We start from the raw sequence: 27,122 nt of genomic DNA on the forward strand, positions 1-27,122 counted from the left end.
ATATTAAAACCACAGTGTTAAAGTGGACAGGTGGTGACATGATGGACCCTGACTTGCCGGGCTTACTTTTGATACAAATATTTGTTGGTTTTAAATTGGGTATTGGTCAGCATCACACTTAGTGGCCTCAGCATTGGATTTAATCATACTGTAGGTATTCTGGCGAACAACGTTTGCGGGGATTTCAAGGTAAACATGAAATGGTTTTGTAGGTATTTGCAGAAAGTGTCTAGAAACTAAACACATAACAAGAAATCAAATCTGAAGATCCGACAGCTGGGCATCAAAGGCTGACTTTGTGAACTAATCAGTTGGGAAGAGCTCACAATTTAATACTGAATGAAAGATGCCACAATGCAGGTAGACCTTAAAAGTAAACTAGCCATGAAGAACTTTGATATAATGGAGAAAACTACAAATAGAAAGGACAACACAAATCTTTGCAGTGTCCTGGTTAACCATGGGCCAGGGCATCAGCACATCAAGATGTGAGAGAAGCACCTTAAAGATGAAAGGTGACCCAGAAGTGAGAAGGACAGTGTGATCTTGTTTTGCTCAGCTGTATCTTGGAATAAGTTGGTCAGATTTTTATTTTAAGAGTGGGGAAACAAAAACAATTGGGAGCATATACTTGAGTCGGGGAAGAAACAAAATTGTCTAGTTATGAAGATGATTTGACTAAAGAAGAAAACTTGTAATAGAAGAATAAATGTGGTGATCTGAATTCTTCCAGAGAGGGTTTTATAGAGAGCATAAAGAAGCAAGTGGTGTATATATAGTTGAAGTCATCTGGGACAGACCTTGCAATAAAATGGGTCGGTCTTAAGTGATGCTTTGAAAAAATGGACAGGTACAATATGAGAAAAGGAGATACCTATAGCAGTAGTAGTCCCACACATTTTCAGTAACCCAGATGTACTATTGGACAAGCCATCAGTTCATTATTTGTTTTGCACAGGATTGAGTTGTTCAGAGTTAAATTTAGAGTGGCCCCACTGAAAGGGGTAGGTGTTTGACGGTTTGCTCGAGTGAATTTGCCAGGAGTTCACCCTGTGTGTTTTTATTTCCTTGAGGAGTGTTGGAAGGGTATGCAGCATCAGCTAAAGTCTTCACAGTTGTCCTGTGGGTTGCATCTGTCTCTTACTGGTGTTCCTGTGGCTAAAACATGAAGTGAACCGGTAAGCATGGCCACAGGTACAGCCAGACAAGTGTGGAGGACAAATGGTTACCCCTAGTCTGGCTTTCTCCCTCTCCTGAATTTTTGATGGGTGATTTTAAGTAATCAGTTTGAAGCAGCTATATCAGTTTCTGCAAAATTTGATCAGATAATCATAAGGAATGTTCTCTTTCTTTCTTACTGTCTACAGGAACACCAGTCTACTCGGTAGCCTGGGGACCTGATTCTGAAAAAGTTCTCTATACTTCAGGGAAGCAGCTGATTATTAAACCTCTTCAGCCAAATGCTAAAGTTTTGCAGGTATCATTACACACATTAAGATTGTCTCACACTTCCATGTGAAAACTTTTTGCAGTTAATTAGAGTTTTGTCAAACATAAAATGTTTGTGTTAAATTTTTCCATGGAACATACCTGCTGCTCATTTCTCCCTCCCTGCCCCCCTGCTCCTGCCCATTTTTCTTTTTTTTTTTTTTTGAGAATAAGGAGATTGTTCATTTCTCTAAACTAAAAAAAATTTTGACAGTTTCTGCTGTGAATATTCTTCAAGCACATGACTAAGCATTTCCCTGTTCATAAATAAAAAGCAGAAAGTTACAGAAACTTTTCCCTTTTCCTTTCTTACAAAAAGGCAGAAGGATACAGAAGCAATTGTTCAGAACATGCTTTTAGAGCAGATTGTTATGCTTTCATTCACCTTGTTCAAGCTGCATTTAATTTTTTTTTTCTGCAGAAGAGATGATGTCTGTGCAATTGTACTGTTGGAAACCTTGATCTATATTGAGTGTCTGAATGCTAGTAAATGGTGAATGATAAATATTAAAACCAGAAGTTGTCAGACTTGTTGCATCTCTGTTTAATTTTTTTTTTCTATTTTAGTGGAAAGCCCACGATGGACTTATTTTAAAAACTGACTGGAACTCAGTTAACGATCTTATTCTTTCTGCAGGTGAAGATTGTAAATATAAAGTGAGTACTGATTAACTTTTTAGGGAAAACTAAGTGTCCAAAAACGATAGTAGGCATTCTGATGTTTTCTAATTTTTAATAATACTTGGAAACTCAAAATTAAATGAGAAGTCTCAGCTTTCAAGAAAAACGTGTTACCGTAAGTTGTATTATTTGTAAATACATCTTGTTCTGTCTAGTAGCATAATATTAGAATCTATTTTTTTTAAAATATGACAGAATAATAATAGCTAAAATGCAAGTGAAAGAAATTCCAGAAGGATAATTTGTAGAAATATAGAAATGATTATTTGAAATGGTATAAGCTATGACATATACTGAAAAAGGTAATGACATATAAAATTAGAGGAAATAAAGCTGCTGTTTTCTGTTACAGGAACTTTAGTGAATCCCTTAAGAAATTTTTTGTTTACGATATACAATATCCAAAACACAGAGCACATATTGTGCTTCTTCCCTTAAGTGGGAACTTATTTTTAACTCTATCCTATCTGGTTCTATCATTCTCTTAAGCGTATAATGGCTGTGATAAAAATGTACACAATTAAGAAATTAAAAAAAAAATAAAATCCAAGTGTTAAAATCAAATTACTTCACACTGTGAACTGGCTTCCTGGTATTCTGTTGGCTTCAGTCGGGGAGAAAATCTCTTCGGTCTGAAAATTTGCAGACGTGCCTCGCATTATTGGGAAACGAGTACAAATGGAATAAACCTTGTGGTTATTTTACAGACTCACAGTAATTTGCAGGGACCAAAAATCATTCGTTCAAAGTATTTTATACAGAATAATGTAATGTTTGCCATAGCAGCAAAGCAAAGTCTATAAACCAATATTGATTAGGAATAATCTTTAATGGAAAATGAACGATAAGTGCTTTTTCTAGTTGCACAAAAAGCACTGAAATAACTTTCTGCAACTTCCATGATCATGAGGGAAAATGATAGCTCTAGAATTAGTAAAGATATGCCTCAGCTATGTTCATATAGACATATATTCAATTTTTTTAAAGGTTTGGGACGGTTATGGACGTCTACTGTACAGCTCACAGCCCCATGAATATCCTATAACATCTGTTGCCTGGGCTGTGGATGGGGAATTATTTGCTGTGGGGTCTTTTCATACTTTGCGTCTATGCGATAAAACTGGGGTAAGTAACAACTCTTGGGAAATAACAGATGTGGAATTGTACAAACGTATTGATAATACAGCAAATATTCCTGAGGATATACATGTACCGGCATGTTAGCAAAAATTAGTCATGACTTCCAGCACTTTTCTACTGGGTGCATCTGACTAAAATATTGCCTTCTTGCGCTGCTTAGCTGTACTTCTAAATATGTTTGGGGTTGGATAAATTTTTTTTTATAGTATTTTGCCTTTCAGGACATTTTTCTATGCATTTTTTTAGTTTTTATCCTTAAAAACACAAATTGTTTACAAGAGTCTCTTGTAAGGCAATCATAAAATGCAGTTAGGAACCATGAAAAGGAAGGAGTGTAAAACAATAACCTATTTTAAAAAGGAGGTAGACGATCAATGTCTTGTGCTTTCATTATTTAGCTTTTTTTCTTAAAAAATACTAAGAGTTGACAAACATATCTCACAAGGAGATCCAAAATTCAATTGTCAGGCATTAGAAATGGTAAGGATAAAGCAGTAGTAGTAGAGAAGCTAAGAAAACATTCGTGCTTCTCCTTCTGATGGCTAGACAGGACAGGGTTTTCAGCTAAAGGCATACTTTAACCCTCTCATCTGAGCATCTCTATTACTTAACTGTTGTGAGGGGAGAAAACCTCCTAAAGGAGATAGCTTTGGTTTGGGGTTTGAATTTTTTATTTTTTCCCCCTTACTTGAAGTTTTACTCCCAGTTTGTTTTGTTGACTTATGGTTTTTTTCAGCTTGGTCTCCACTGAAAATTAATTTCATGAGGTTTCATCTACCTTCATAGTATTCTAATGTTAGCCCAGAGCACAGATTGACCTGATCATCTGTGGATTTCCTGTGCTTCTGCAGGTTTTTGTTCAGAGTCGTGTTGCACTGAACCTTGTTGGTTTGGGACTTTTATTGTCCCATTCTCTATGTTTTTACTTGTTGTGTTTGTTGCTCTTTTGCTCAGATTGAGAAGACAGCATTTGCTGTGGTGTTTCAGGCATCTTCAGTAGAGCATGGTTCTCCTTACCATGAACTTGAACTATGTGTTTCAAGTATTTTTATATTTGTGAAGAAGAGCCTTTAAAAATTATATGAGAAGAGGCATGCAGGATAAAATCTCTGAGTCTTCATATTTCACTTTCTGTACTGATTTCGGTTTCGCTGATCTTCGCTGACAGAAGTAAGTGTAAGCTAGGCATGAAATCTGAAGTAGGGATTGCTTCTATTTTCTGTGCCTTTTCCTCTTGCTTTGAAAACTTCCTATTGCTGCTTAACCTGTGTGAGTACAATTTGATGGTGATTATCTTGAAGGAAAACAAAAGTACTCACATGCAATCTTTTGGAAAGTATTAATTTTCTGATTTTTAAAAACACTTGTTTTGAGATCTACATTTTTAAGATTTTTATGTTAAGGAGATTTTTATTACCTGTGCATTAGAAACACACTAGAAAGCTAGAAGGGTGAAGGTAGTGAGTTGGAGCCTGAGGTATGAACTTGTGCAAAAGACAGGGGTACGCTACTCACATAGGTAACAAAGATATGGAAGTAGGTATAAAAGATAACGAGGTAAAGAAGGTATTTTCTGTCTCTTTGGTATAAGGCTGGAGAGCAGATTGCATTTTCCATCATCTGATGTTTTTCATCGTTGAAATTATTCTTTTAAAAGAAGATACATCTTCCTGTTCGATTTGTCTGCCTTGTTTTGTTCAAAATTGGATACTCTTTCTCTCTGCAGAAGAAAATGGACAAATTGTCTCTATGCATACAGCCATGAAGATGATGCATACAGCCACCTCAGATGGTAGAAGGTGGGACACTCAGACGGGTGTTAAGTGGCTACACCACCAGTGGGGAGGGACATCTTTTCCTCTTCGTGGCATTCTTCTGGCTGGGTTAATTTTAGGCATTGAGTGTGGGATTTTATTATTATCTTTACCAGCTTGGTGCACGTATCTGCCCATAGACTTGGTGCTTCCCTTAGAAGGGTCCTTTAGGATTGAATCAGAGCTTTTGTTCCTAGGCAAGGTGGATAGGAAGATTTTTCTCCATTTTAATACACCACTTAACTCCACTTAAAATGTAATTAAAGCAGTAATCTGCCCTGACTGTTGCCTTTCCACCTCCCTATATAAATATGCTGTTGTAGAAGTGTTTATATACCTATACCATATTTCACTTGATGAAGCCATCTAAGATAGATTTGTATAAAGCAGTTTATATAATTACATGTCTGTTGGACTATATATATAACATATATTGGTTTAAACCATCAGACTAGCCATTAGTATTTTCTTCTCAAAACAGCACTTTAAACCATGCCCTCTTCTCCCACAACCACTTTCCATCCCCTTTTTGAGTGCTGGGATCACTGAGCTATACCAGCAAGTGGTAAAGGGAAATAAATCCGCCCTTGCGTGGGTGAGGCCAACAATCTGAATTGCATTTTGCACTCAATATAGATTTATGCTTAAATGTGGCAAAGACTGGTTCAGCGGAAGAGGAAGAAAACGACTAAATTTCTTTTTCTGCTGTCATGTGTGCTGGTTTGTTGCGTATAGCTTTTGTTTCGGATCCCCAGGGCTTTACTGTTTTTCTTGCTGGTTATTATGTAACATAATTTACTGTAAGTATGGTTCCAACTCCTGCTAGCTGAAAACCAGTAATTTTTTAATCAGTGTTTAATATTAAACAGCCTTGTGGACTTTGTTTGAAATTTTAATGCAGGTAGGTTTATTTTTTCATAAAATTAAGGGTTCCTTTACCTAGTTTATGACTCAACTCTTAAAGAAACAAAGGCATGTACAGTAGCTAGTGCCAGATGCCTTTGTCTGTTTAGCAGCTAACAATGATAATTTATTATCTTAAAAGTCACGATTTTTCATGAAAGTTTCTTTCCTGACATTGAATGTAAATAGTTACTAAAGAAGTAGCTTTGCTAGTATTGAGGGAAAAGGAAGAATGATTCACATACCACCAGAGTGATGGAGTTTGAAGAGAACCAGACCTGGCTTTTACTGGTCAACATAGACATTTTTATTATGTCTGATGTAATGGAGCTGTATTGGCAAATTGCTCCTCAGGGAGCTATCAGGCGATATATATATCTCATTAACTCTTCTCTAGCATATGTGTTCAGTTTGGGGACATAATTAAATTAAATTCTGTTAGTGTATGTTCTTTTCTCCTATTCTTTTCTTTCTACCTGCATACTTTGTTCTAGCAGCTTCATGTTAAAAAAGAAAACTACAAATCTAATAGTAACTTCTAGAAGTTTTATTTCTTCATTTAAAAGTCACTTTTGTTCCAATAACAATATGTATAGAAAATAAATTATTATGGCTATCCTACAGAATACCAAACAAAATCTATTTAATGTTGACATTTGTTGCCTGCTTTAGTACCCACAATCGTTAATCCTGCAGAGAAGGCTAAGATAAATTTTAAAGTGTATATATTGCAATGTAAAACTGGATGTATTGATGGGTAGTCTTTAGCCTTCCTGGTGTTCACAGTTTTTTTCAGAATCTAATCACTTGGATGGAGGGCAGTGCTTAAAAAGTTCATTTATGTAAGCTATTTCCTGTGGCTCTGCATGCTTCCCTTGACATTACTGATCAGGTCAAAATATTTACACAGTAAGAGATGGTAAGAATGACTGAAATTCACTGATTTCCTCCTTCCCCACTCCACTCCCACATAAGTATCTTAGAAAACGGACCATACCCATCTGCTCTAAAGACAGGTTGCTTTCCCAGTGCCTTGGAGAGTATAGAAGGATAATTGATAAAAAACTTTAAAGTGAAACACTGTGGTCAAATTAATCCTTTTAAAATTGCCAGCAAAAGTTCACAGAGATGGACATCAAATTTATATTTTAACAACACTAAATATATTCATGCCTTTGTTGCGGAGAGGCCTCTTAGATTTTTCTTCCATGAATGATTTATGTACCCTTTATGGGGACTGATCAGTTTTATTTGATTTTTGGTTGTTATTTTCCAAATTAATTGTGCTCTTGTTGAACATTTTTTTGGTTAATGTTTATCTACGGTCTATTTTCATAAATAAGTTGATGTTTGGTTGCTAAATACTGCCCTTGGATTTATTTTTTATCATGATTTTATCACTATGCTTAGTGAATGCTCTGTAATGAAAGCAGTTCTCTGCATAGATCTGTAAGTTTATGTTTTTAAATGATGATGTACATTCTACAGACTTTCTCCTTTATTACAGAATGAATTGTGGCCATTTGACTAGACTGGTAGGTTGCATATTTGACTGATTCTGTTATATGTGGCTTTTTATATTCCATGGCTTGCTCCGTGGAATGTCTAATGTTGCTACAAGTTCTACAAAAAACGTTTGGAAAACTTAATAAAATTTAGGGAATAATGCCTAATATCTACAGAAAATAAAGGAAAACTTTCGGCAAGTGTAACAACTGCTCCTCACCTGCCACCCCATTTAAAACAAAAAAATACTGAGCTCTGTGATGACATGTTTCTATTCAGCTTTTTCTCAAAAGTACAGACTTGAGCTTAATCAGAGTTAATTACGTTAATTTGATATCCAGGGTTAGTCATATGTTAAATAGTTAATCAGTATTTGTCCTTTTTTCCTAATTTTTTAAACTAACAGAAATGAGGAAAAAAAGCATCTAAGAATTTTAAAACTGCAATATAGCAGGCATCTACAGAGAAGCTTTGAAAATAATTTCAGTGTTTAGCATTAAAGCCATGATTTTCATTCAGGACAGTAAATTTTATGACCATTATAAAATTAACATAATTTATCCTTTAAATTAACATTTGATATTAGACAAATGTAAAAGAGAGTGCACGATTTTGGAGGTTACTGTACGTAGTGCATATGTGTTCAGAGCATTCTGATCGTGCTGAATTGTCCTAAACTAGAGCACTATGAAAATCCAAGCAAATCTGTTTTCTATAGAGTTACAATGAGCTTTGATCCCATTACATTTAGTTTTAGTCTTGTTTCACAGAGATATGCATTTGGCAGCGTAACAAAAATAAGTTTTTTTTCCTGCGCTGTCTCTATTTCATCTACCTTTATTAACAGTCATGATCCTGAATTCTTTGTAGCTCAATAAAAGAAAAAATGTTACAGATAGGTTTTCCATGGAGTTATGTTGTTGACCAGTTCTTTCCAAGTTGGCATATTTTAATTTATTAGAATTGGCTAATGTAACTTCTGGAAGAAAATGAAAACATATGGATCATCTATGGAAGTAATAATCTATTTAAAGAAGTACATCAATGTTTCATTTTCTAAGGTTAAGAATTTATATGGGACAGTTTGTCATCCTGTTTTTAGTTCTTGGGTCTAATAATTGTGAGAATGGGCTTGAATTTAAGGAGAATTTTAGATATCCTTTGTTTGTTTTTGTTCTTCTAATACACAGCTTAATACTGACCTGGAGGTCATGGCTTCATTCTTGATAATTCACGTTAATTATTGGGGTCAAGTCCAACAAATGTTTAAGAAGGCAACAGGAGCCCGTCATAGTTTTATACTTCACTAGTTGTGTCAAGGATAGTTTCTCCTCTTCAGGTATATTGCCCTATATTCACAAGTAGCACTGGATTTCCTTACCTCCAGTTATGCATATTGTCTCTGGTTTGTAGAATCTTTTGTGGATTCCTGTTTGACAGGAATTGAAAGACCAGTAAGTCTTACATTCTAAAATATCATTTATATTTTATACTCAGTAAAATATCAGGGGTGTGTGTGTATTTAAATACATGTATACATATATATTTCCCACGAGCTAATTCCATGTATGTGTGCATAGTCAGGTGTTTCTAATGCACCTAAATATGGATTTGCTTTGGATAATTGATTTTTCTAATCTTGTAAGATCCAATTTGCCTTCCATTACATCAGAAAATTAATAGTCATTTTCTGATGAGAAGCTTCTGGGCAGTTTGCACTAAAGTGTTGGTTCATCACTCAGAAGTAGTGAGAGCTGGTTGCCAGCTTTTAATGGACATTCAGACTATAATATATTTTCGGGTGTCAGCTGCCTCTGCACTAATGTGAAATGCCCTATGGGGCACAAGGGAAACGGAGTCTTCACTTAAAAAATTAAAGAAAGAAATAGAGGTCCATAGTTTCAGAGGACCTGGAACTTTCTTTGTCAGACTTGGATCGAAGGCTGGTTCTAGCACACTTGTCTTGGTTTATTTCAGTTGGGGCATAAAAGGACAAGAGCAGGTATTTGTTGTGAGTCCATTCTGCACTCTGATTCCTGGAATGGATTGTGGGGGAGACTGCACATTGTCTTTTCATAGACAAAGGCAAAATAACGGGCAAAGGCTGTTATTAAAGTCAGTGGATTAGGTATGCTGTGTATGTGTAGATTCTGACATCATGGGGAGGGTCAGCACTGTCAGCTTGAGTTCAGCTTATGTCAGCATTCCCTGTTCAAAGTTCCACATGCTGGTAAACAGCCGAAACACAGAGCAGCCAGAACAACCCAGTGTCCTCTGCACAGCTGTCATCAGTATTACTCTTATCATTTAAAATATAAGAAAATACTTTTTCCCTCCCCCTATGTTTTTTTTTTTTTGTCAAAACGTTTATGCTGTGGTTTTATGGGGATAACCATATTGTGTTCATTCCAGAAATAGTAACTAACTAGATCCTTCCTATTGAGTCTTGGAGCATCAATATAATACATGTGAAAGACTGTCCCTGTTCCCGGGACACAGAGTTCCCTCGATCTGCTCATTGAAATAATTTCACCCATGTCTCAAGAGCCTCCTCAGTTTCCATTTATGGAAGTCAGAGAGTATTCAATGACTATAATACTTCATCTTTTTTACTACACTGTGCAGTCAGAAAAGGGGAGCTTAAATTATTGCTTTTATGTATTTATTTAATATAATGAAACTTTTATAACTACTGTTTTTATTCTTGAGAGTGTTCGTTGAATTCAATGAAAAATTAACTATGACACAGGAAAAGAGTAAGCCACACAGTAATACCAAAGTATAATATTGCAACTAATGGTAGATCAACATTCATACGGTCATTCATATAGGCATATTCATAATTTTCTTTAAAAAAACCGCCACCTCAGTGTATCTAGGAAATACATAGCAGCTATTTTGGTTTTTAAAAATTGTTCCTATCTTGCAAATGGAGAGCTAAATGATTTTTATTATAACATTTTGTGTACATGATAAATGTACCAGACATCTGCAGGGTGTATGAATCACTGGAGTGGTCTGAATTATACTGAGAGCTTTCAAAAATAACTGGAAAATAAAACTTTGTAACTGATTTGTATTTATTTTATTTCATTTTTTTAATTTAGGTTGTAATCTGGAAATATTTGACTGAGCATTTCAACTACCTGAAAAAAAAAAAAAAAAAGACTTCTGGTTTAAAAGAAGAAAAATAGTTTTGGAAGTATATCCTCTCTGAGCTCAGTGTATAAAAAAAAAAAAACATAGCACCAAAGCCACATTCTTCAAAGCTCCTTAAACTGGTTCTTAGTTGACGGCTCGATGCCCCTTTTATTATTCATTCTGACTGATGGGTAGATTCTTGATCTAAGGGAAATGACCTTCGAAACAGCCTTGTCTGTTTGGGAGGATCCCAGTATTCAGTTTTAAAATAGTGCTTCTTCAAACTGTTCTCAGATCTGGCCAGCTGTGAAAAATATGTCTCAGATGTAGGACATTTAGAGCCTTCTCTGAGTGTGCTTGTTACAATCATTTGTCCTACAACCTCAAGAGCTTACTCATTTGCCATATAAGGATGTGAGACATAGTTAAATATTATGCTCTTAATTATTAGAGAGTGTTTCATACAGAATTCATCCCGTTGAGACAGAAAGAGTAGGTTATGGACTCTTCTCCAAAAACTGTAATTACCCTCCCTAACTGCAGATCATATAGGCAGTGAATGGCGTGTCTGTCAGCCAAGAGGCATGGAAGCTGAAGCCTTACAATTGAGTGCTTGAAATTGAAAATTCAGTCAGTGCTGACATTGTCTTTCGCTCACCCTTATGCGCTCAGGCAGTAAAAGAGCCTTAACTCAGTAGGTCATCTTACATATATTCTGCAAATCATTAGCGCAACTAGGGGGTTGAATTTCATCCCGTTGTGTTTCCCTCTTATTGAACATTTAAGTCTGACACCTTTATTTCACTGTAAAATTTGTGATTTCGTTTTGTATAAATCATGTGAAGACTTTGTGTGAAGGACTTGGTGTTTCTTGGGTTTTATGTGTACTGCAAAAGAAATCAGAATACGAAATGTGTTAGAAACATTAGGTGAGTATTTTCTTCCAACTGTCTCCCCTTTGGTATAGTATCATGTATCCAAAAGTCATGAGAATCCAATGTCTACATTTAACTTCAATCACTGGGTTTTTTCTTGCTGATTTTGTTCTTAAGATTTCAAATGTATTTGAATATTTGGGTAGTTCTTCCATTGCTAAATGATTTTTGCAATATTCCATTACACAGTTCTGAAGAGGCAATAGTGGAGATTTACTTCTTGTTTTAAAGCCTGGTTTAATGTCTTCCTAAAAGTCCATAAAAGAGTTATTTCCTTTTTTTTTTTTTTTTTTTGTCATGCGCTTTCAGGGAAACACTTGTTTGGAGATTTGGGATGATTTGTATGAACTGTATTTCTGAGATGCAAGAAATAGCAGTGTCTTGGTCTGAAAATCCTTCTAGTTTTTGACAAGTATGTATTAATAAGGATCCAGCTAAACTTTAGAGGAATCTTGTACATAAGACTGAGGGAATTTAAGAGTAAAATTATTTGCTGGAGGAAATTGAATTGAAAAGGAACAAAATTAGATTTAGTACTAAATGTAATGCCTCCCTCATAACTACATTCATGCTGTGGATCAGAAGGAAAAAAGCAAATGCTAGTTTTAATAACATTTCCTTGTTCTTTGGGCTAGGGGGGGTATAATTTTTATTTTTTTTTTTCCAATGCTAACAGAGAGACTGAAATGTGGTGGGGCATCAGAGGGTAAGGAATCACGTGCTGTTGCATTGAAGAGCATCGAAGTGCATCCCCATTGCACTGGAACAGGCGATTCTGTGGCAGGATAGGGGGCAACGTGCCCTGTGCTGAGGCAGGCAAGGAATTAAAACGTTAAATGCAGCTTACGTCCTGTTGCTAGAGAGTATAAAGCTCATTTATTTTTTTATTAAAAGCCTGTTTTAGCAGCCAGCCTGCAGTTTGCAAGCTTCTGTGTAAGCTCTGGTGCTGTTTGCCTGAGGCTGGCGAGCTGCTTGGGCAGCGCAGCGTGTCTCCAGGTCCACTGCTGCTTTCACTGCTCCCTGGCAGCCCAGTAATTTGGGGCTTCCATTTAAAAATTAACAAACCAAACTGATAACTGTCATTTAATAGACGCAGATGGTGTAAACCGGTAGTAGCAGCTGAAGGAAAGTGTTAGCTGCAGTGCCACAGACATGTATCCTCTAGGTCCAAGTGAGCCTTTCCACCTTGCAAAATCCAGTGAGCAGGAACATGTCCAGTGATCCTGTTCTGCCTACTATTTGAATTTCTAGCTGCATGGGAAAGCAGGCACACTACTTATTTTGACAATAAGATTCTGCAATAGAGTTATTTAACCTGTGCTTCATTAAACTGTGACGCTCCTCTGTGAGCACCTCTTAATTAGTCTTGAACGAACGCAACACACAGCTATTGTCTGTGGTTCTCTCCAAAGCTAGACCAGATGTCACTGCTTTGATTGCAGTAATGGTTTGATTTTGTTGTTGTTGTTGTTATTGCAAGCATAGCCACTGGAAATTTTTAAGACATCCTTCCCCTGTACAGTAACAACAGAGACTAGAGAAAAAGGTAGGCAAGGCATCAAGCTTCTTTTCTTTGTGTTCGGAGGAGAACAGGCATCGCTTTCAGAGCTGTTCGTAACCCACCAGTGTCCCATATGTTAGAAGCACAGAGAGCAGCAAGACAAGAGCTTTGCAGTTCTCTGTGTGCTGGGACAGGAATGCTCTGTTTATCTGGACTGATTTTGCCCAGGCCTTGCTGTTTCTGTGCTTGGGAACTGCTGTTGCTGCAGCATGAACTGAACGCATCACACCTAAAACCATTGCCCGTTGCACCCATGCGACTGGTATAATTGTTTCTAAGTACGTTGATTTAATTTTTCTGCAGTGATTGTCTAGATTTATGAATGACTTAAGTACACTTTAAATGTACTGTGACTAGATAACCTTCGCCTAATGAACTTCAGGCATTGTGACATCTTTAATTTCTGCTCTACCTGATGGTTTTCCTTTTTGTATCTTTGATTTTTCAAGAGTCTGACTTAAGACATCCAATCTCTTTGGTTTGTTTATTCAAGCTGTAACAAAAAGTGAGTTCACTGATGTTTCTTAAAAAATTATAACCCTGCAAATCTATATATTACAATAAATCATTTCCCAAAAGTACAAAAATTTTAAGAATCCTTTTCTCCTTTTTCTTCAAGTGGTCTTACGCTTTGGAGAAGCCAAACACTGGCAGCATATTTAATATTGCTTGGTCTATTGATGGCACTCAGCTAGCTGGAGCGTGTGGAAATGGACATGTTATTTTTGCCCATGTCGTGCAGCAACGCTGGGAGTGGAAGAACTTTGAAATAACCTTGATTAAGAGGAGAACTATGGAGGTAATCTTCACAGTTCAGAGCTGCGCATTCTGATTACTAGATTCCTAAGGCTTTGTTAAATATAAAATGGGAATTTTTAATCTTTGACAAAACATTCTTCTTTTTTTTTTTTTTTTCTGCATATCTATAACTGAAAATGTTTTAAGATCATGAAACAGCCAGAGTTAACAAATGGTATAAATAATTATCAGTTGTACAGAAGACCAGGTCCATGTTAACCAAACCATACCACCAGATGGACCAGAATCACATAACTCTGAGTACTTTATCCACCAGAAAAATACAAAGCTCATTTGAAGAGAACGTGAAATTAGCTGAGAGGCCACTTAGAAGAGAAAGATATATAAGGTGTAGTTGGGAACTGTCAGGTTAAGGGTTGGACTAGATGATCTTCAAGGTCTTTTCCAACCTTGATGGTTCTGCGATTCTGATAATTTCAAGTAAAATAAAAATGTTTATGCAGAAAACAATACAAATACATTAGCCAAAACCAGAGCTTCTTATTTAATATTACAACGTTTTTGCATTATTTGCAATGTTACAGCAAATTGTGCATTATTAAGTATAACAATATCTGTCAGCAAAGATGAAGCTGCGTAACTCAGTGCAGATGATATAGAGGAGCTTTCTATACCTCATCTGCGTTTGTGGGTTGTTGGAGGCACTGTGGCGTTGTTTTGCAATTGGTTGCATAATGGTGAAAATCAAATCACCCTCAGAATGGTGACATCTTAAAAAAAAAAAAAAAAAAAAAAAGCTGACGCTTTATTGAGGTTCACTATATCCCTGTTGTTAATGAAGCTGTGATGAATGTTGCTGTCTTAAGACACTTCCAGATAGATTTGGTTTGCTGACTGTAACTGTAAAGAGTTGTAATGTGCTTTTCTGCACCACGTATTGTATTACAGCCTAGATTCAGATCTTCCAAAGCTGCAGAAGTTTGTCATCTATCACATAACATACAAGAGGTACCTGCATGGTGCTTCCAGCCGAGTGTGGAGCCATAGGCATTGACCTCAGTGGGACCTGCCAAGTCTCAGCACTGCTGGAAATAAAACAGGCCCCTACATGTGGTTTCTGGAGCTTAAGTTTAGGATCCTTCTTTTGAAAAATCTTGGCGTGAATCCACATTTAGGTTACCAAATATCTGGGAATTAATACAAAAATATGAATTTTTACCTTCTAATTTGTCCTCTGTGTTCCCAGACACTGACTCACAACATTCACTCTCTGAACACTGGGATAATATAAGATTTCCATTCTTACAAATTTTCCAAATTACACATTTGGTATTAGACACCAGGCCAATATTTTCAATATCGAAGTAAGTTCCTAAATTCCTAATTAGGCCCTTAAATGTTTCTTGGTCTTGATTCTTTTAATGTTGAATATGTAATTGGGAAAAGTTGTAACAACAGAAATGCTGTATTATTACAATTTGGTCCGGTGGGTGGGATAACATGAGTCAGTGTCTGGGAACACAGAAGACAAATTAGCAGGTAAAAATTCATATTTCTTCTTTCATTCCCAGACATCGACTCGTAACAGATGGGCTCTCTGAATAATCTCCAGGGTGTTTGAATATGCAAACAACTGAGGAAGTATAGCTAACCCCAATTCAGGACTAATTTTTTATTTTATAGTGATTTTTATTTTATTCCTCTATATTTACGTAGGAAAATACTGCCTGCAGAAAACTTCTAGAGGCATTCTTTTTTTCTGAGTACTACAATAGCTAAGTTAATTATGAACATATCACTGTGGTGGACATAGCAATTAATATGTCTTTGGAAATAGTGTCTAGGCTTTCATAATAATTGAGTTCAGTCCTTGTTTTGCAATTGGTTGCATAATGGCGAAAATCAAAAAGAAGTTACCACCCCCAGAATGGTGACATCTTAAAACAACAACAAAAACAAAGAAAACAACACAACGAAAGAACTCCAAACAAGCAAGCAAAAACCTGTCATAAGATATCTCCTTAAATTTTAGCTGACTAAAATCTTTGAGCTCAAAAATCCGTGTTGATTACAGGCACACTGTGATTTTCTCGAAACCTTGTCATTTGAGCAAATTTTCACAGAAATGGCAAAGGCACAGCCTGCTCACCAAGGCTGTCTCCTAAATTTCCCTTACTTCAGTGTGTGGTAGCATTAAAAATAGATGCTAGAGCTATACAACATCTAGAGAACATATCCTTATCCAAATCCTGGATATTGTTGAATCGTTTTGGTGGGCTCATGCTGGGATTGCTGAAGTATTATATTTCAAATGTTTAAATAATCAGCATCTGAACACTGAATCTTAAAATGGGAACTTTCAGACATGCTTGATCTCAGATGATTTTTCTCAACCTCATGCATAATACTGCACTTAAACCTTACATATTCCAAGTGCACACTAATTACTCCTTTCTTTTAAGGAACTCCGTCGAGCTCTTTGGTAGTTATTCATTGTTTATTCAGAGTTTATAGAACCTTGGAGTTTAAGTTGTGCTGTGAGAGTGCCTGTTCCCACATGGATATGTTCTGCTAATGGCATAATAATATCACATGTACTTATTATAAGAAAGAATATGGCATTTTACTAGTTAGTTTTCATTTCAGTTATTGTTTTATTCAACAAAAGTTTTCTTTTGATTAGGTGCACAACGTTATTAATGATGCAGTAGATTTGTTGGAATTCCGTGACAGGGTTATTAAGGCCTCTTTGAACTATGGGCATTTGGTTGTTTCAACTTCCCTTCAGTGTTACGTGTTTTCGTAAGTAATACAAATTTCATGAAGTTTTCTCGAGTTTATCTAGCAGTTGTAAGAGAGTAGCAGAAACTTTATTTGATGTACAGTAGTTAATGTTTAAATTTTTTTTTTTTTTTTTTTTTTTTAACTAGTTGAAAGACTATATGGAACCATCACCTACAACATAACATAGTGGAGTAGAGTTGCCCTCCCCCTGTCATTCTTTTCTTTCAGCTTCTTGCTGGTGCCATGACTGCCTGTTCATTTTACTCCAAAAATTTGGCAGGCTTTCTTTTCATGTAGAGGCAGCAGGAGTGGTGGCTGGGTGCGAGCGTATTTGTGCCTCCTTCTAGGGACTCCTCTTTTTTTTTGATACTGCTTCTGGCATGCCATTATTTTGGAATAGAGTAGGAATGATTCAATCCTGTATCATGTTTTAAGAACATGATATTCTTTTTCGTATGCTGAAATTTAAAAGTTTACTCCTAAAGGCACTTATCTGTTCAGTGAGATGACTAATGCTCAACAATAATACAGTCTGTAATAGGGCACACAAGAGAGGGACTCTTATCCTACCTCAGGATCACTGTAAAAGAGCTGAAACTCTATTCAGAAATATTTTAAAACTATGTTTGTTTCATATAAATATGATTTTGCTGTTTACTAAGACTCCTAGGTCAGCTGCTGCTAGCGGGAAGGGATGAAAAAATGAAGACAGAAGTGTTACTGGGCTATACTGCGTGGTTATCAGTGTTACTTGGCTTCCTAAATGCTGTTTTCGTTTTGAAAACCTCCCTTTTTAGGAATGTTAGATGATTAAAATGTGTATGCTGTACTTAGTGAATTCAACTCCGTATTTGCGATGATACGTGAAGGTTAGCAGCTTTAACCTTTTTTTTTTTTTTTTTTTTAATTTTCAGTACAAAGAACTGGAATACACCACTGATCTTTGACCTGAAGGAAGGAACAGTTAGTTTGATTCTACAAGCAGAAAGGTAATTAACCACCTGTAATGCTCAATATTCGATGTGAACGTGCATTTCCTAAAACTTTGTTGTATAGTGTAAGCAGATACTGAAATATTAAAATGGACAGAAACTATACAGTATTGTTAAGTAGCACCTAAAGGCTTAGCTGGTATATTTTCTGTAGGTCTGTGATGGTGGTGATGAATCTTTTCATACATTATGTATGCTTATACTCTTATTTATGGAAGAAATCTTTTGATATTATGCTAATATCTGAGGGTTTTGATGTTTTATATTACTTTTTTGAACTGGAATATATTTTATGTAAATTTTCTTCGGACTCTGATTTTTATTAAAAACATTGCCAGGTATGCCAAATAAAAAATAGTTTTATTTTTTTCTTACATATTTGAATTTATATTTGCAAGAAATTACTGGGGTTTATTCTCAGGTTGAAAAAAATTTAATCTCTATTTCCTGAAAATGATTTGTCAAAGAGATCGTTACGTATGCTTTTGTAGAAAGTCTTTCAGAGGACTAAGAATAGGAGCAGAGCTCAAAAATCTTGAGTTTTGATTATAGTCTCAATTCTCACGGAGAAATATTGTTGGACAACTATTTCAGCAAAGTGCAGCACAGCTCTCACTGCATTTTTGAGTGGCCCAGATTAAACACGCATGTCCTCGTTTACAGAGATACAGCAGTAGAGGACGGGTAAGCAAGTGGACAGGATTTTGAAGATCAGTTTCTAGATTTGGAGTTTTGTGCTGCCGATTAAAAGTAAATTTTGAAAACGTGGCCCGGATTCTTTGGCAGTGTAGGTGAACCACAGAAATGAACCTCAGGTTTTGGTAAAACCAGCCTACTTTGACAGATACATGTGCAAACAGGCAGTGATTCATTTGGTGCCAGTGATGGGTAACGTTTACAATAGCTGAGGGTTTAACAACTGGCTTTTTGTTTATGGATGTTTTGTGTCCATAAAGTATACATACTGTACTTACCAGTTATTGTTACACAGAACTATTTATATTCTGTATAAAAGTTTGCAATGTGTTCCTGCAAAGAAGTTACTTTTCACTAAAGCCCTGCATCATAAATAGATGGTGATCAGTTCATTAGAAGCATCTTCTGTTTGCTTTACATTATAATCTAGTCGTACGGAAGGAAATGATACAGGTAATACTATTTCAGAGCTAACGGTGAACATTAAAGCTGTTTCTCACCTACATAGAGCACTGCCTCATGGGGTGATGTGTGGGGAGAACCGTCTGCAGCTGTATGCTTTGTCACCAGGAGTTACAAAATTTAAATTTTATAATACCTGTAACACATACAGTGATTCCAGATAATAAATTTTTCTCAAGGAAAAAGATAACGTTCACATTAAAACTGGAATCTTCCATCTAGGACTTTCAGAATATTGACTTTGAAATGGAAGGCTTAGAAATTACGTAGTTTTAACTGAAAACAATTGCAGGATATTAGACAATTGCCTTCAAATTGTTGAAACTGTCATCGTGCTTTTCTGTATTATTTTGTGAATTACTTTTTGGGCGTTTGGGTTTTTTTTTCTTTTTTTGTAGGCATTTTCTTCTTGTGGATGGTGGAGGACTTTATTTATATTCATATGAAGGAAGATTAATTTCCTCTCCAAAATTTCCAGGAATGAGAACAGACGTTTTAAATGCCCAGACAGTATCTCTGAGCAATGATACTCTAGCAGTAAGAGACAAAGCTGACGAAAAGAGTAAGTTCTCTGTTCCCAGAGTTCCACGTTTGCCAATAATTCCTAATGAGGTTTTCAACATCTTTGCATTTAACTTTGCTGAGCATAGTTACGGTAAAGCACAAAACATAAACAATTTATTTATTTTTAGTTTATTATAAAAATTAATTTAAACGTTGAGTCTTGCTTAACTTTGATGAAAAAACTTCAAGAGAATGATACATGTCTCTGGACTTCCAGTTGTGTCTAATGCATCAGCGAGATGTGGCACATTTGCAGGAAACACTGGAGCAGTAGGTTTTCACTCTCTGACGTGACTTCTTGAGAGAAAGTTACCTCATCAACTTTTTCTGCTTGATTGCTGCTCTTAGAAGCTACCAGTACATTAGCTGGGATTAATTTTAGTTCTCAGATGTTCTTTAATGTGGGGGGAGTTTGTATCTTTACAGCAGCTAAGTTTTATGTGCAGCCCATATGACCATAGGCTGGGATGTCCTGTCCCAGTGTTGTGCTCTTGAAGATTTTTATGCTCTTAAATTTTGTAGTTTGGCATCAAAAGCACTATAATTCGAAAACACAGTGAGCTTCGGGTAAATTTTTGCATTAATGAGTGGTGCAGGAATATCTTTTTGTCCTTCAGCTTTTTTTTTTTCCTTTGTTCTATCTCTTGATGCAAACATGTAAGTTTGCCTTGTGCAACAGTTTAAATTTTAAGTGTCTGCTGGAGACAGACAGTTCCATTGCTGGAAAACCTATGGCACTATGACTTTGACTTCGTAACTCTGCATTTATAGGCCATACAGATTTTACAGTGCAGGGCTGCAGTGCTGTCTATAGCTGTATTTCTCCTGTGATACAGCCAGTAAGGGGATTACCAGTGGGAACAACTATGCGCAGGAGGTGCTGTTACTGCAGAATGAAACAGCAAAAACTTCCTGCCAGTGGTTCCAACTGACACTAACTCAATCTATTATCTATAACTGTTATCCTAGACTTAATGATTAGATTTTACACAGGTTTAGAATTTTAGAATTCTTTGTCTTGCAGCAAGGAACCACCATATTTATCTTCTTTTTGCCATATTAAAAAACCTTTCAGTGGGAAGTACAAAAGAAGATCCTGGCAGGGAGTTAGCTCTTTAGTACTGATTGCATGGTAGTTTTCTCAGCATATAACCTGCAACTTAAATTACTTGGTGAATGAAGAAAATCTTTGTAATGATCCTTTAAAATAGCCCTCCCCAAGCAAAAGAAAAATTCGGTGAGGTTTTTCTCACTTCCTTGTTACGAAGCATTTTTGCTACTCAGTACAGCTTATGTATTTTTTTCTTGTACATCCTTTTGTGTGAGAACAGATTCTTTCATTTTGAATCATTATTTTTAAGAGCAGTAATATAACTGTAATGCATATTTCGTTTTTAAAGGAAAATCACTTCAGAAAATATTATCCTCAAGCACCAAGACATTAAAGATATCTAAAATAGCTGTGTAGTAATTAAAATGGAATTTAATCAGCAAAAATATATTTCAGTGTAAATTATTTGGAAGAAAGCAATAGTTTGCCAAAGTATTATAAATGGATAAGTGAAAAGTATTTTATTTCTGATGTTTTCTCTTTGTGTCTGTATATTACACAAGTGTATGTAGTTTGTGTATTATTTAATCTAGAGATTTTATTTTATTGCCATATTGGCACCTTGATGCTGTTAGAATAAAACTAATACAGATATTTAATTAAATGGAGGTTATATAGAAAATTCATCCATAAATATTGACTGCTGTCTATATGTATGTGTAGAGACATATCTCATACAGGCATACCTCTTGCCCTGTTCCCCTGCCCATCTATCCTGAGCAGACTGAAGAGCATCTCCACCCCTGACCATTCCTATTCGTGTCCTGATGGTCTTGTGAGACAGTTCTGCATGCAGGCTAATCTTCATCAAAACTGTAATTTACAGAGGCTGGGTTTCTGGCTAATGTTTCCAAGATAAGCTCTCCAAATTATTCCATTGATAGGAGCTTCCATCAGCGCAATGAGTAGGGGTGGGGTTTTTTTTCTTTTTTAGATACGAGCCCCACTAGTGGTAAAAAGCCTCATAATATGCCAGCACATGGGAAAACAGATTCTTGGCATAGGAAACCGTGGCTTATCTAGGCCTGTTTATTCTTTTCAACTCACCCCAGCAGAAGCGTGGTTGGTTGTTTTTTTTTTTTTTTCTTTGCCCTATTTTGAGGGCAGGTCTGTTTTTCATAAGGCAGTGCATTATAGAAATATCTAAGATAGCTCAGTTTGATACAGGAAGCAGTTTACACAGCGTAGCATGGAGCTCTCTACTAACTAATTTACTCTGAAACAGAGCTGTGACTTGCTGTGCTTCGGTGTTATTGCTTGGATATTCTTCCTCTTTCAGTAATCTAGAAAAAAGGTTGGTACCTCTGTGCTTACAGTCCTTCCTCAGTCTCTAACGAAGCTGGAAGAGAAGGTGAGCCTGTTCTCAGAAGGGAGCTGCTGACCTTAGGAGCAGTTACTCTGTGATAATATTAAGACACGCAGTAGCTGTTCTCTTCCTCTGGATGTTCAAAGTGAAAGAACAGGCTTTGGTTATATTTTTAATTTATACATATAAAAAACCATATCTTTTAGGTTCTAAATCATTGTAAAGTGATGTGGAGTTTTTCCAGACGGGGCAAAAAAAAAAACCCACCAAACCTCAAAACTTACTTTCTGAAATACCTTAATATGCGTTGTAGATTAATGAAAAGTTAACCAATTTTACTTCTCAATTAGGTACAGTGCTTTTCTTTAAAACTCTCTTAATACCACTTCCTATAGTACAGTAGCAGTAAAATTGCCTTGTATAGCTAGATCAAAATAAATTTCATGCAGGGAGCCATGCATAAAAGTGAGAAAAATAACACTTCTCAGGAACAACTAGGGTTTTTTTGTACATGTAGCCAGCTGCCAAGAGCAACACTTGTGCAAAACCCTTTCTTTTCCTCCTCTGCAAACTCAACCAATGCTTTCTGAACACCTGCTTTTACAGTTTTGGGTTGGTTTTGTTGGGTTTTTTTTAATTCTGCCTGTATAACCATTGACCTCAAACCAACACCCTGCGTGCTGGTGAAAGCAGTGCACAGCAGGATGAACATGTTAACATCGCCATCCTTTGGAACGAGCACGTATGTTCATCTGACAGTTTATACTTACAGATAACGTGTAGAAAGCCCAGGTGGGATGTGTTAACTGAACATCTAAAATGTTGCTGTCACATCTGTGTTTTCCATGAACTAACGTGGAATCATGTGCTTTAAATTACAGCGGGTGTTCCTTCTAATGTTATTATTTTCTCTAGGTTTGAATACACCTCTGAATTTTTGTGCGTGTTCACAGAAAGCGTGTACAAATAGTTTGTGAGCACACACGCACGTGTGTGCATCACACACACATGTACAGAGAGAGACAGAAACAAAGAGAAACTTTATTTTTAGGCAAATTGCAAATTGGAGTCTTCACTAGATATCCCAGAAATAAAGGTGATGTAGGTGGGGTGGTTTTTTGCCTTTTTTTTTTTTAAGAGTGAGGCAGGAAGAGAGTGAAACAGGTGGGCTTTTGGTAAAGACTGCAAGAATTATGTATAAAATTCAAGTATATCTAGATGAAGCAGATACTTTTTCAGGAAGCCAGTTAGTAATATATTGTCATGAATTGTAACATCATGACAAGCAGAAACCCTAAACTGGAAGAAAATATACCTAGGGACTGCTGTATTAAGACTTTAAAATAGAGTAGATTATTAATAAAATAGAGGAAACTTCTGAAAAATGTTTTACCCAGTTTTTCAAAGGACAGCTTTTTATACATTTGACACTAATTACTTTAGGAAAATACATCAGTCAATGGTATCACTTCCTAAACTTTAATATTCATCAGAATTGTGGATTAGGATTGGCTAAATAGCCTTGGTAACATGAATTTATTCAGAATGCAGGGTACAAACTTGCATTAGATAGAACTCAGTGTCATTTCTGTAAATAACCACTTGAGCTGTGATAGGCAATAAAACATTAGTTTTCTCAATTCTGTATCAGTCCATAATACTGTGTTTCAGTAGCTATCATTGCTCTGAAAATAATGATATTTGAGAATTGTCACAGATCACTCCAACTGCCAAATGAGACTATTCCTAAGCTCAGCACACTCTGACGGTTACATTTTCCCAACTGTGAGATTCTTTTTTCACTGGAGTGTGAAAGTCTCACTGGTAAATCTAGCATGCAGTAATAAGTATCCACCTGCAGTAAATTATACTCTGAAAATGAATGGAACTGCTTGAAAAGTCTGTGAGGAACTGTTGCTTTTAACTAATAAACCATTTTTATTTTTTTTCCTCAGTTATCTACATATTTGAAGCTTTATCTGGAAAGCCATTGGGTGATGGAAAGCCTCTAACCCATCAGGTGAAGGATATAATGTCTCTTTTTATTTTATACTTTGATATTAAGAATCAGTAACGGGTTTCCTCAATAGTGGGTCTAATAAACCTATTAAAGGTTTGCAATCTTAATAGAAAGGAGCTTGACAGCTCTGGCTGACTCTTACAAAGCAACAAAAAAATTAGATTCTCTATGCGGTGTTGATGTGCAAAGGGATGTACTGAAGGTTGTGCTCAATTACAGGCATGCGTTTCCCATGCACATAAATGTTTGAAATGACAGGTAAAACTGAACAGCTGACTTCCCTTTGGACTCCAAAGCAACTTTTATTAGTGCCAACCTGTTGTTTAACACTGAAGAAAGGAGGATCAGTGAAAAGTTGTCTGCCTTCAGTCTGAACTTTTACTGTTTTTACTTCAGAAGCAATCGCCTGAACTGCATTTTACTTCACTCTTCTGGTATACAACAAAAGCAAAATTAGTCAGCTTCTTTGGAGAGAGGAGTAAACATTCATCATTTAGGCAGCTTTTGCTTTGGGAATGCCACTTTTATTTCTGTCGTTTTGTGGTAAATTCCTAAACGGCTAACTCTTCTCTGTTGCAGTTCTGTTTTAATCTGCATGAAATTCAATTTATATAACACTTCATTCAACAGAAAAAACATACACAAAGTGTCTTCACAGTCCAGTTTTTCAGGAGGTTTGTGCCTTGTTTTTAGTAAAGCCTTCATTTGTTTGAATATCACGTGCTTTCTGTGATACGAATCCCCAAAATAAAAATCAGATATTTTCTTTTTCCTTTTCAGACAGAAATTGTGGAGATTGCTTTGGATCAGAAAGGCCTTACAAGTGAAAGAAAAATAGCTTTTATTGATAAGAACGGAGATCTTTACATTACTTCTGTGAAACGGTTTGGAAAAGAACAGAAAATTGTCAAAATAGGTAAGAAAAATTCAAAATAACATTTACCTACATGCAAGCAGGCAAATACTTTTATCTAGTACAAGAGACAGAATTTTCCTTTTTAATTAAGGAAATTAGCCTTGAAAAAACATTAGATATAGCCCTGTGGCTTTTATAAGATAGTGGTAGAAACAATTTTAGTACGTTTTATCTAAATACTGATAATTTTTATACCAGTTACATGTAAAGCAGTTGTTAACATCTAAGCACATGTTATTGCATTCCAGAACAAGCAGCTAAGAGGATTTTGGAGAAGGATATATTCCTTGGAATTATTCAATACAGAATCTTCCAGACATTTGTCTTGCAAATGCAAGAATTTAAGTTCATAATATTTTAAAATAAAGTTTAAATGCTGTAGACAGGTGCATGATCCAGTAAGTACTAAAGTGCAGTCTGACTGTTGTGTTAATCGTGATCTTCAGTCTCAAAACGAAGCCCAAAAAACATTGATCTGAAAAAAACCTGTCTTTCAGAAAGAGAGAACTGAATTTGGCTAAAAGTTTGTAAGATGTCACTTTACAAACTAGGGAGTTAAAAGCAACTGAGACTGACTAACAATTACCCTTTTGCTACAGTTTTGAGAAGTGTAAATTTGTCTCGAAGTTGCTTATGGAAATACATATTATTCTGTTATCTTTAAATTAAGGGACAATGGTTCAAACTTTGGCTTGGAATGACACATCTAACATTCTTTGTGGGATTCAAGATACCCGTTTTACAGTCTGGTACTACCCCAACACAGTCTATGTAGATAAAGATCTTTTGCCAAAAACTCTGCATGAAAAAGATGCAAGGTAATGTATCCCTTTTGATCAAAATAGTATTATTATGTATTTTAACTGGTTTACTCATTCCTTAAAGAATTAAATTAATTTTGTCAGTTGGAAGTAGAAGCCAGGGTTGCAACTTTTAAAATTCTTTCCGTGTTACTGCTTCTTGATTAAGAAATGATGATGAAGTGTTTTATAAGGTGTATCATAAAGTTCGGAGAGACGATGTGCAGTTTAAAAGCAGAATAGCATCTTGATGAAAAAGCAAAATTGTGATCATGTCTCTTGAATTATTGTCTCAGTTGTTGGTAAAAAAACCAAACAAACAAACACAAGTTCCCTAAAGTATCTGTTGGAAATTAAAAGTATCACTATATTAGGTCACAGATGATTATATTTCTAGCTCAGCACGTTTACTTTACATGTTTACTTCAGCCTGTCTGCTTTGTGATATGAAATTCTTTATAAAGAATATCTGAATTCATTAGTTCATTCTAAGAGTTATGGGAGCCCAAATATTTTTTTACTGAAAAAGGTATTTGAAAATTTTTACACCGATACCCAGTTTGTGTTTGCCTTACAGCCAGTGAATGTGCATAACTATAATTTTATTTTTAGAGACCGTTACAACTACCTTTCGGATGTAACTGTTGCGTAACTATGTGCTTAGATTTTTGTATGCTCTGAAAATGAAGTATAATCACGTTGTCATTTTGAAACAAAGATTTCTTTAAATTACTGTTGTTCTTTTCAGTAAAAAAGAAGTTAATACTAACTTAACTTTCTTTCTCTACCCAGTGAATTTAGCAAAAATCCCCAGATTGTACATTTTGTAGGAAATCAAGTAACAATTAGAAGAGCAGATGGTTCACTTATTCACCTTAATATTTCACCTTATCCTGCCATTCTTCATGAATATGTCAGTAGTTCTAAATGGGAAGATGCTGTCAGATTGTGTCGTTTTGTCAAGGTAAATGCTAATTATTTGGAACATTCAGATACAATTTCACTGCAATATTTATGTTTTCAGATATTACTTTAATAATGATAATTGCATATCAGATGTTGCATCTCATTTCCATTCTTCTGCTTTGTTGCTGGTTATTTTTTGGGCTGGTCATGAAGAATTACACATTTTTCATAATTACATAATATACCTGTACATAATTTAATAATTTTTGTTATACATAATAAAAATTCTTGGGTTTATTTACACCAAAGTCCAGCTGGATTGAACACAGGTACTGACAGAAGTTAGTAATAAGCTTAAGTTTTTAGAACTAAGCCTTAATATAACCAATTAAAAAAAGATCTGCATCTCCACATACAGTTGCCGAGTGTTTCTTCATATTTTATTTCACTTGTTTTTGTTTGCTTTCTTTGCTTTCTTTTGTATGTATTTAGGCAACAGCAACAGATGAGGTGAGTCTGGCAGTATTTAGAACAGATAGATAAAAATCCCCGCAAACCCTGCTTCCTTTCCCCCATTTACTCCTAGAAAAGAGTTCAGTACTTTCATATGAGTATCATGACCTTAAATGTGTATTTC

At 35.7% G+C, this 27,122-nt stretch overlaps 1 protein-coding gene across 5 annotated transcripts in view; it reads left to right on the top strand.

The window, feature by feature from the left end:
• Positions 1–27,122, top strand: part of IFT80 (intraflagellar transport 80) — a 56,123-nt gene that overhangs the window by 20,892 nt on the left and 8,109 nt on the right. For 4 of the 5 annotated variants that reach the window (XM_074911846.1, XM_074911845.1, XM_074911847.1 and 1 more), the window contains 12 exons: positions 1,368–1,477; positions 2,056–2,145; positions 3,157–3,294; positions 13,789–13,968; positions 16,612–16,730; positions 17,627–17,701; positions 19,261–19,424; positions 23,799–23,863; positions 24,644–24,779; positions 25,450–25,597; positions 26,372–26,543; positions 26,978–26,995. In XM_074911846.1, the coding sequence (XP_074767947.1) occupies positions 1,368–1,477; positions 2,056–2,145; positions 3,157–3,294; positions 13,789–13,968; positions 16,612–16,730; positions 17,627–17,701; positions 19,261–19,424; positions 23,799–23,863; positions 24,644–24,779; positions 25,450–25,597; positions 26,372–26,543; positions 26,978–26,995 (1,415 nt within the window). The remainder of the gene's footprint in view (positions 1–1,367; positions 1,478–2,055; positions 2,146–3,156; positions 3,295–13,788; positions 13,969–16,611; positions 16,731–17,626; positions 17,702–19,260; positions 19,425–23,798; positions 23,864–24,643; positions 24,780–25,449; positions 25,598–26,371; positions 26,544–26,977; positions 26,996–27,122) is intronic. The other variant, XM_074911848.1, reaches the window with a different exon arrangement.

Source organism: Athene noctua, chromosome 8, assembly GCF_965140245.1.
Source record: "Athene noctua chromosome 8, bAthNoc1.hap1.1, whole genome shotgun sequence".
Taxonomy (NCBI): domain Eukaryota; kingdom Metazoa; phylum Chordata; class Aves; order Strigiformes; family Strigidae; genus Athene; species Athene noctua.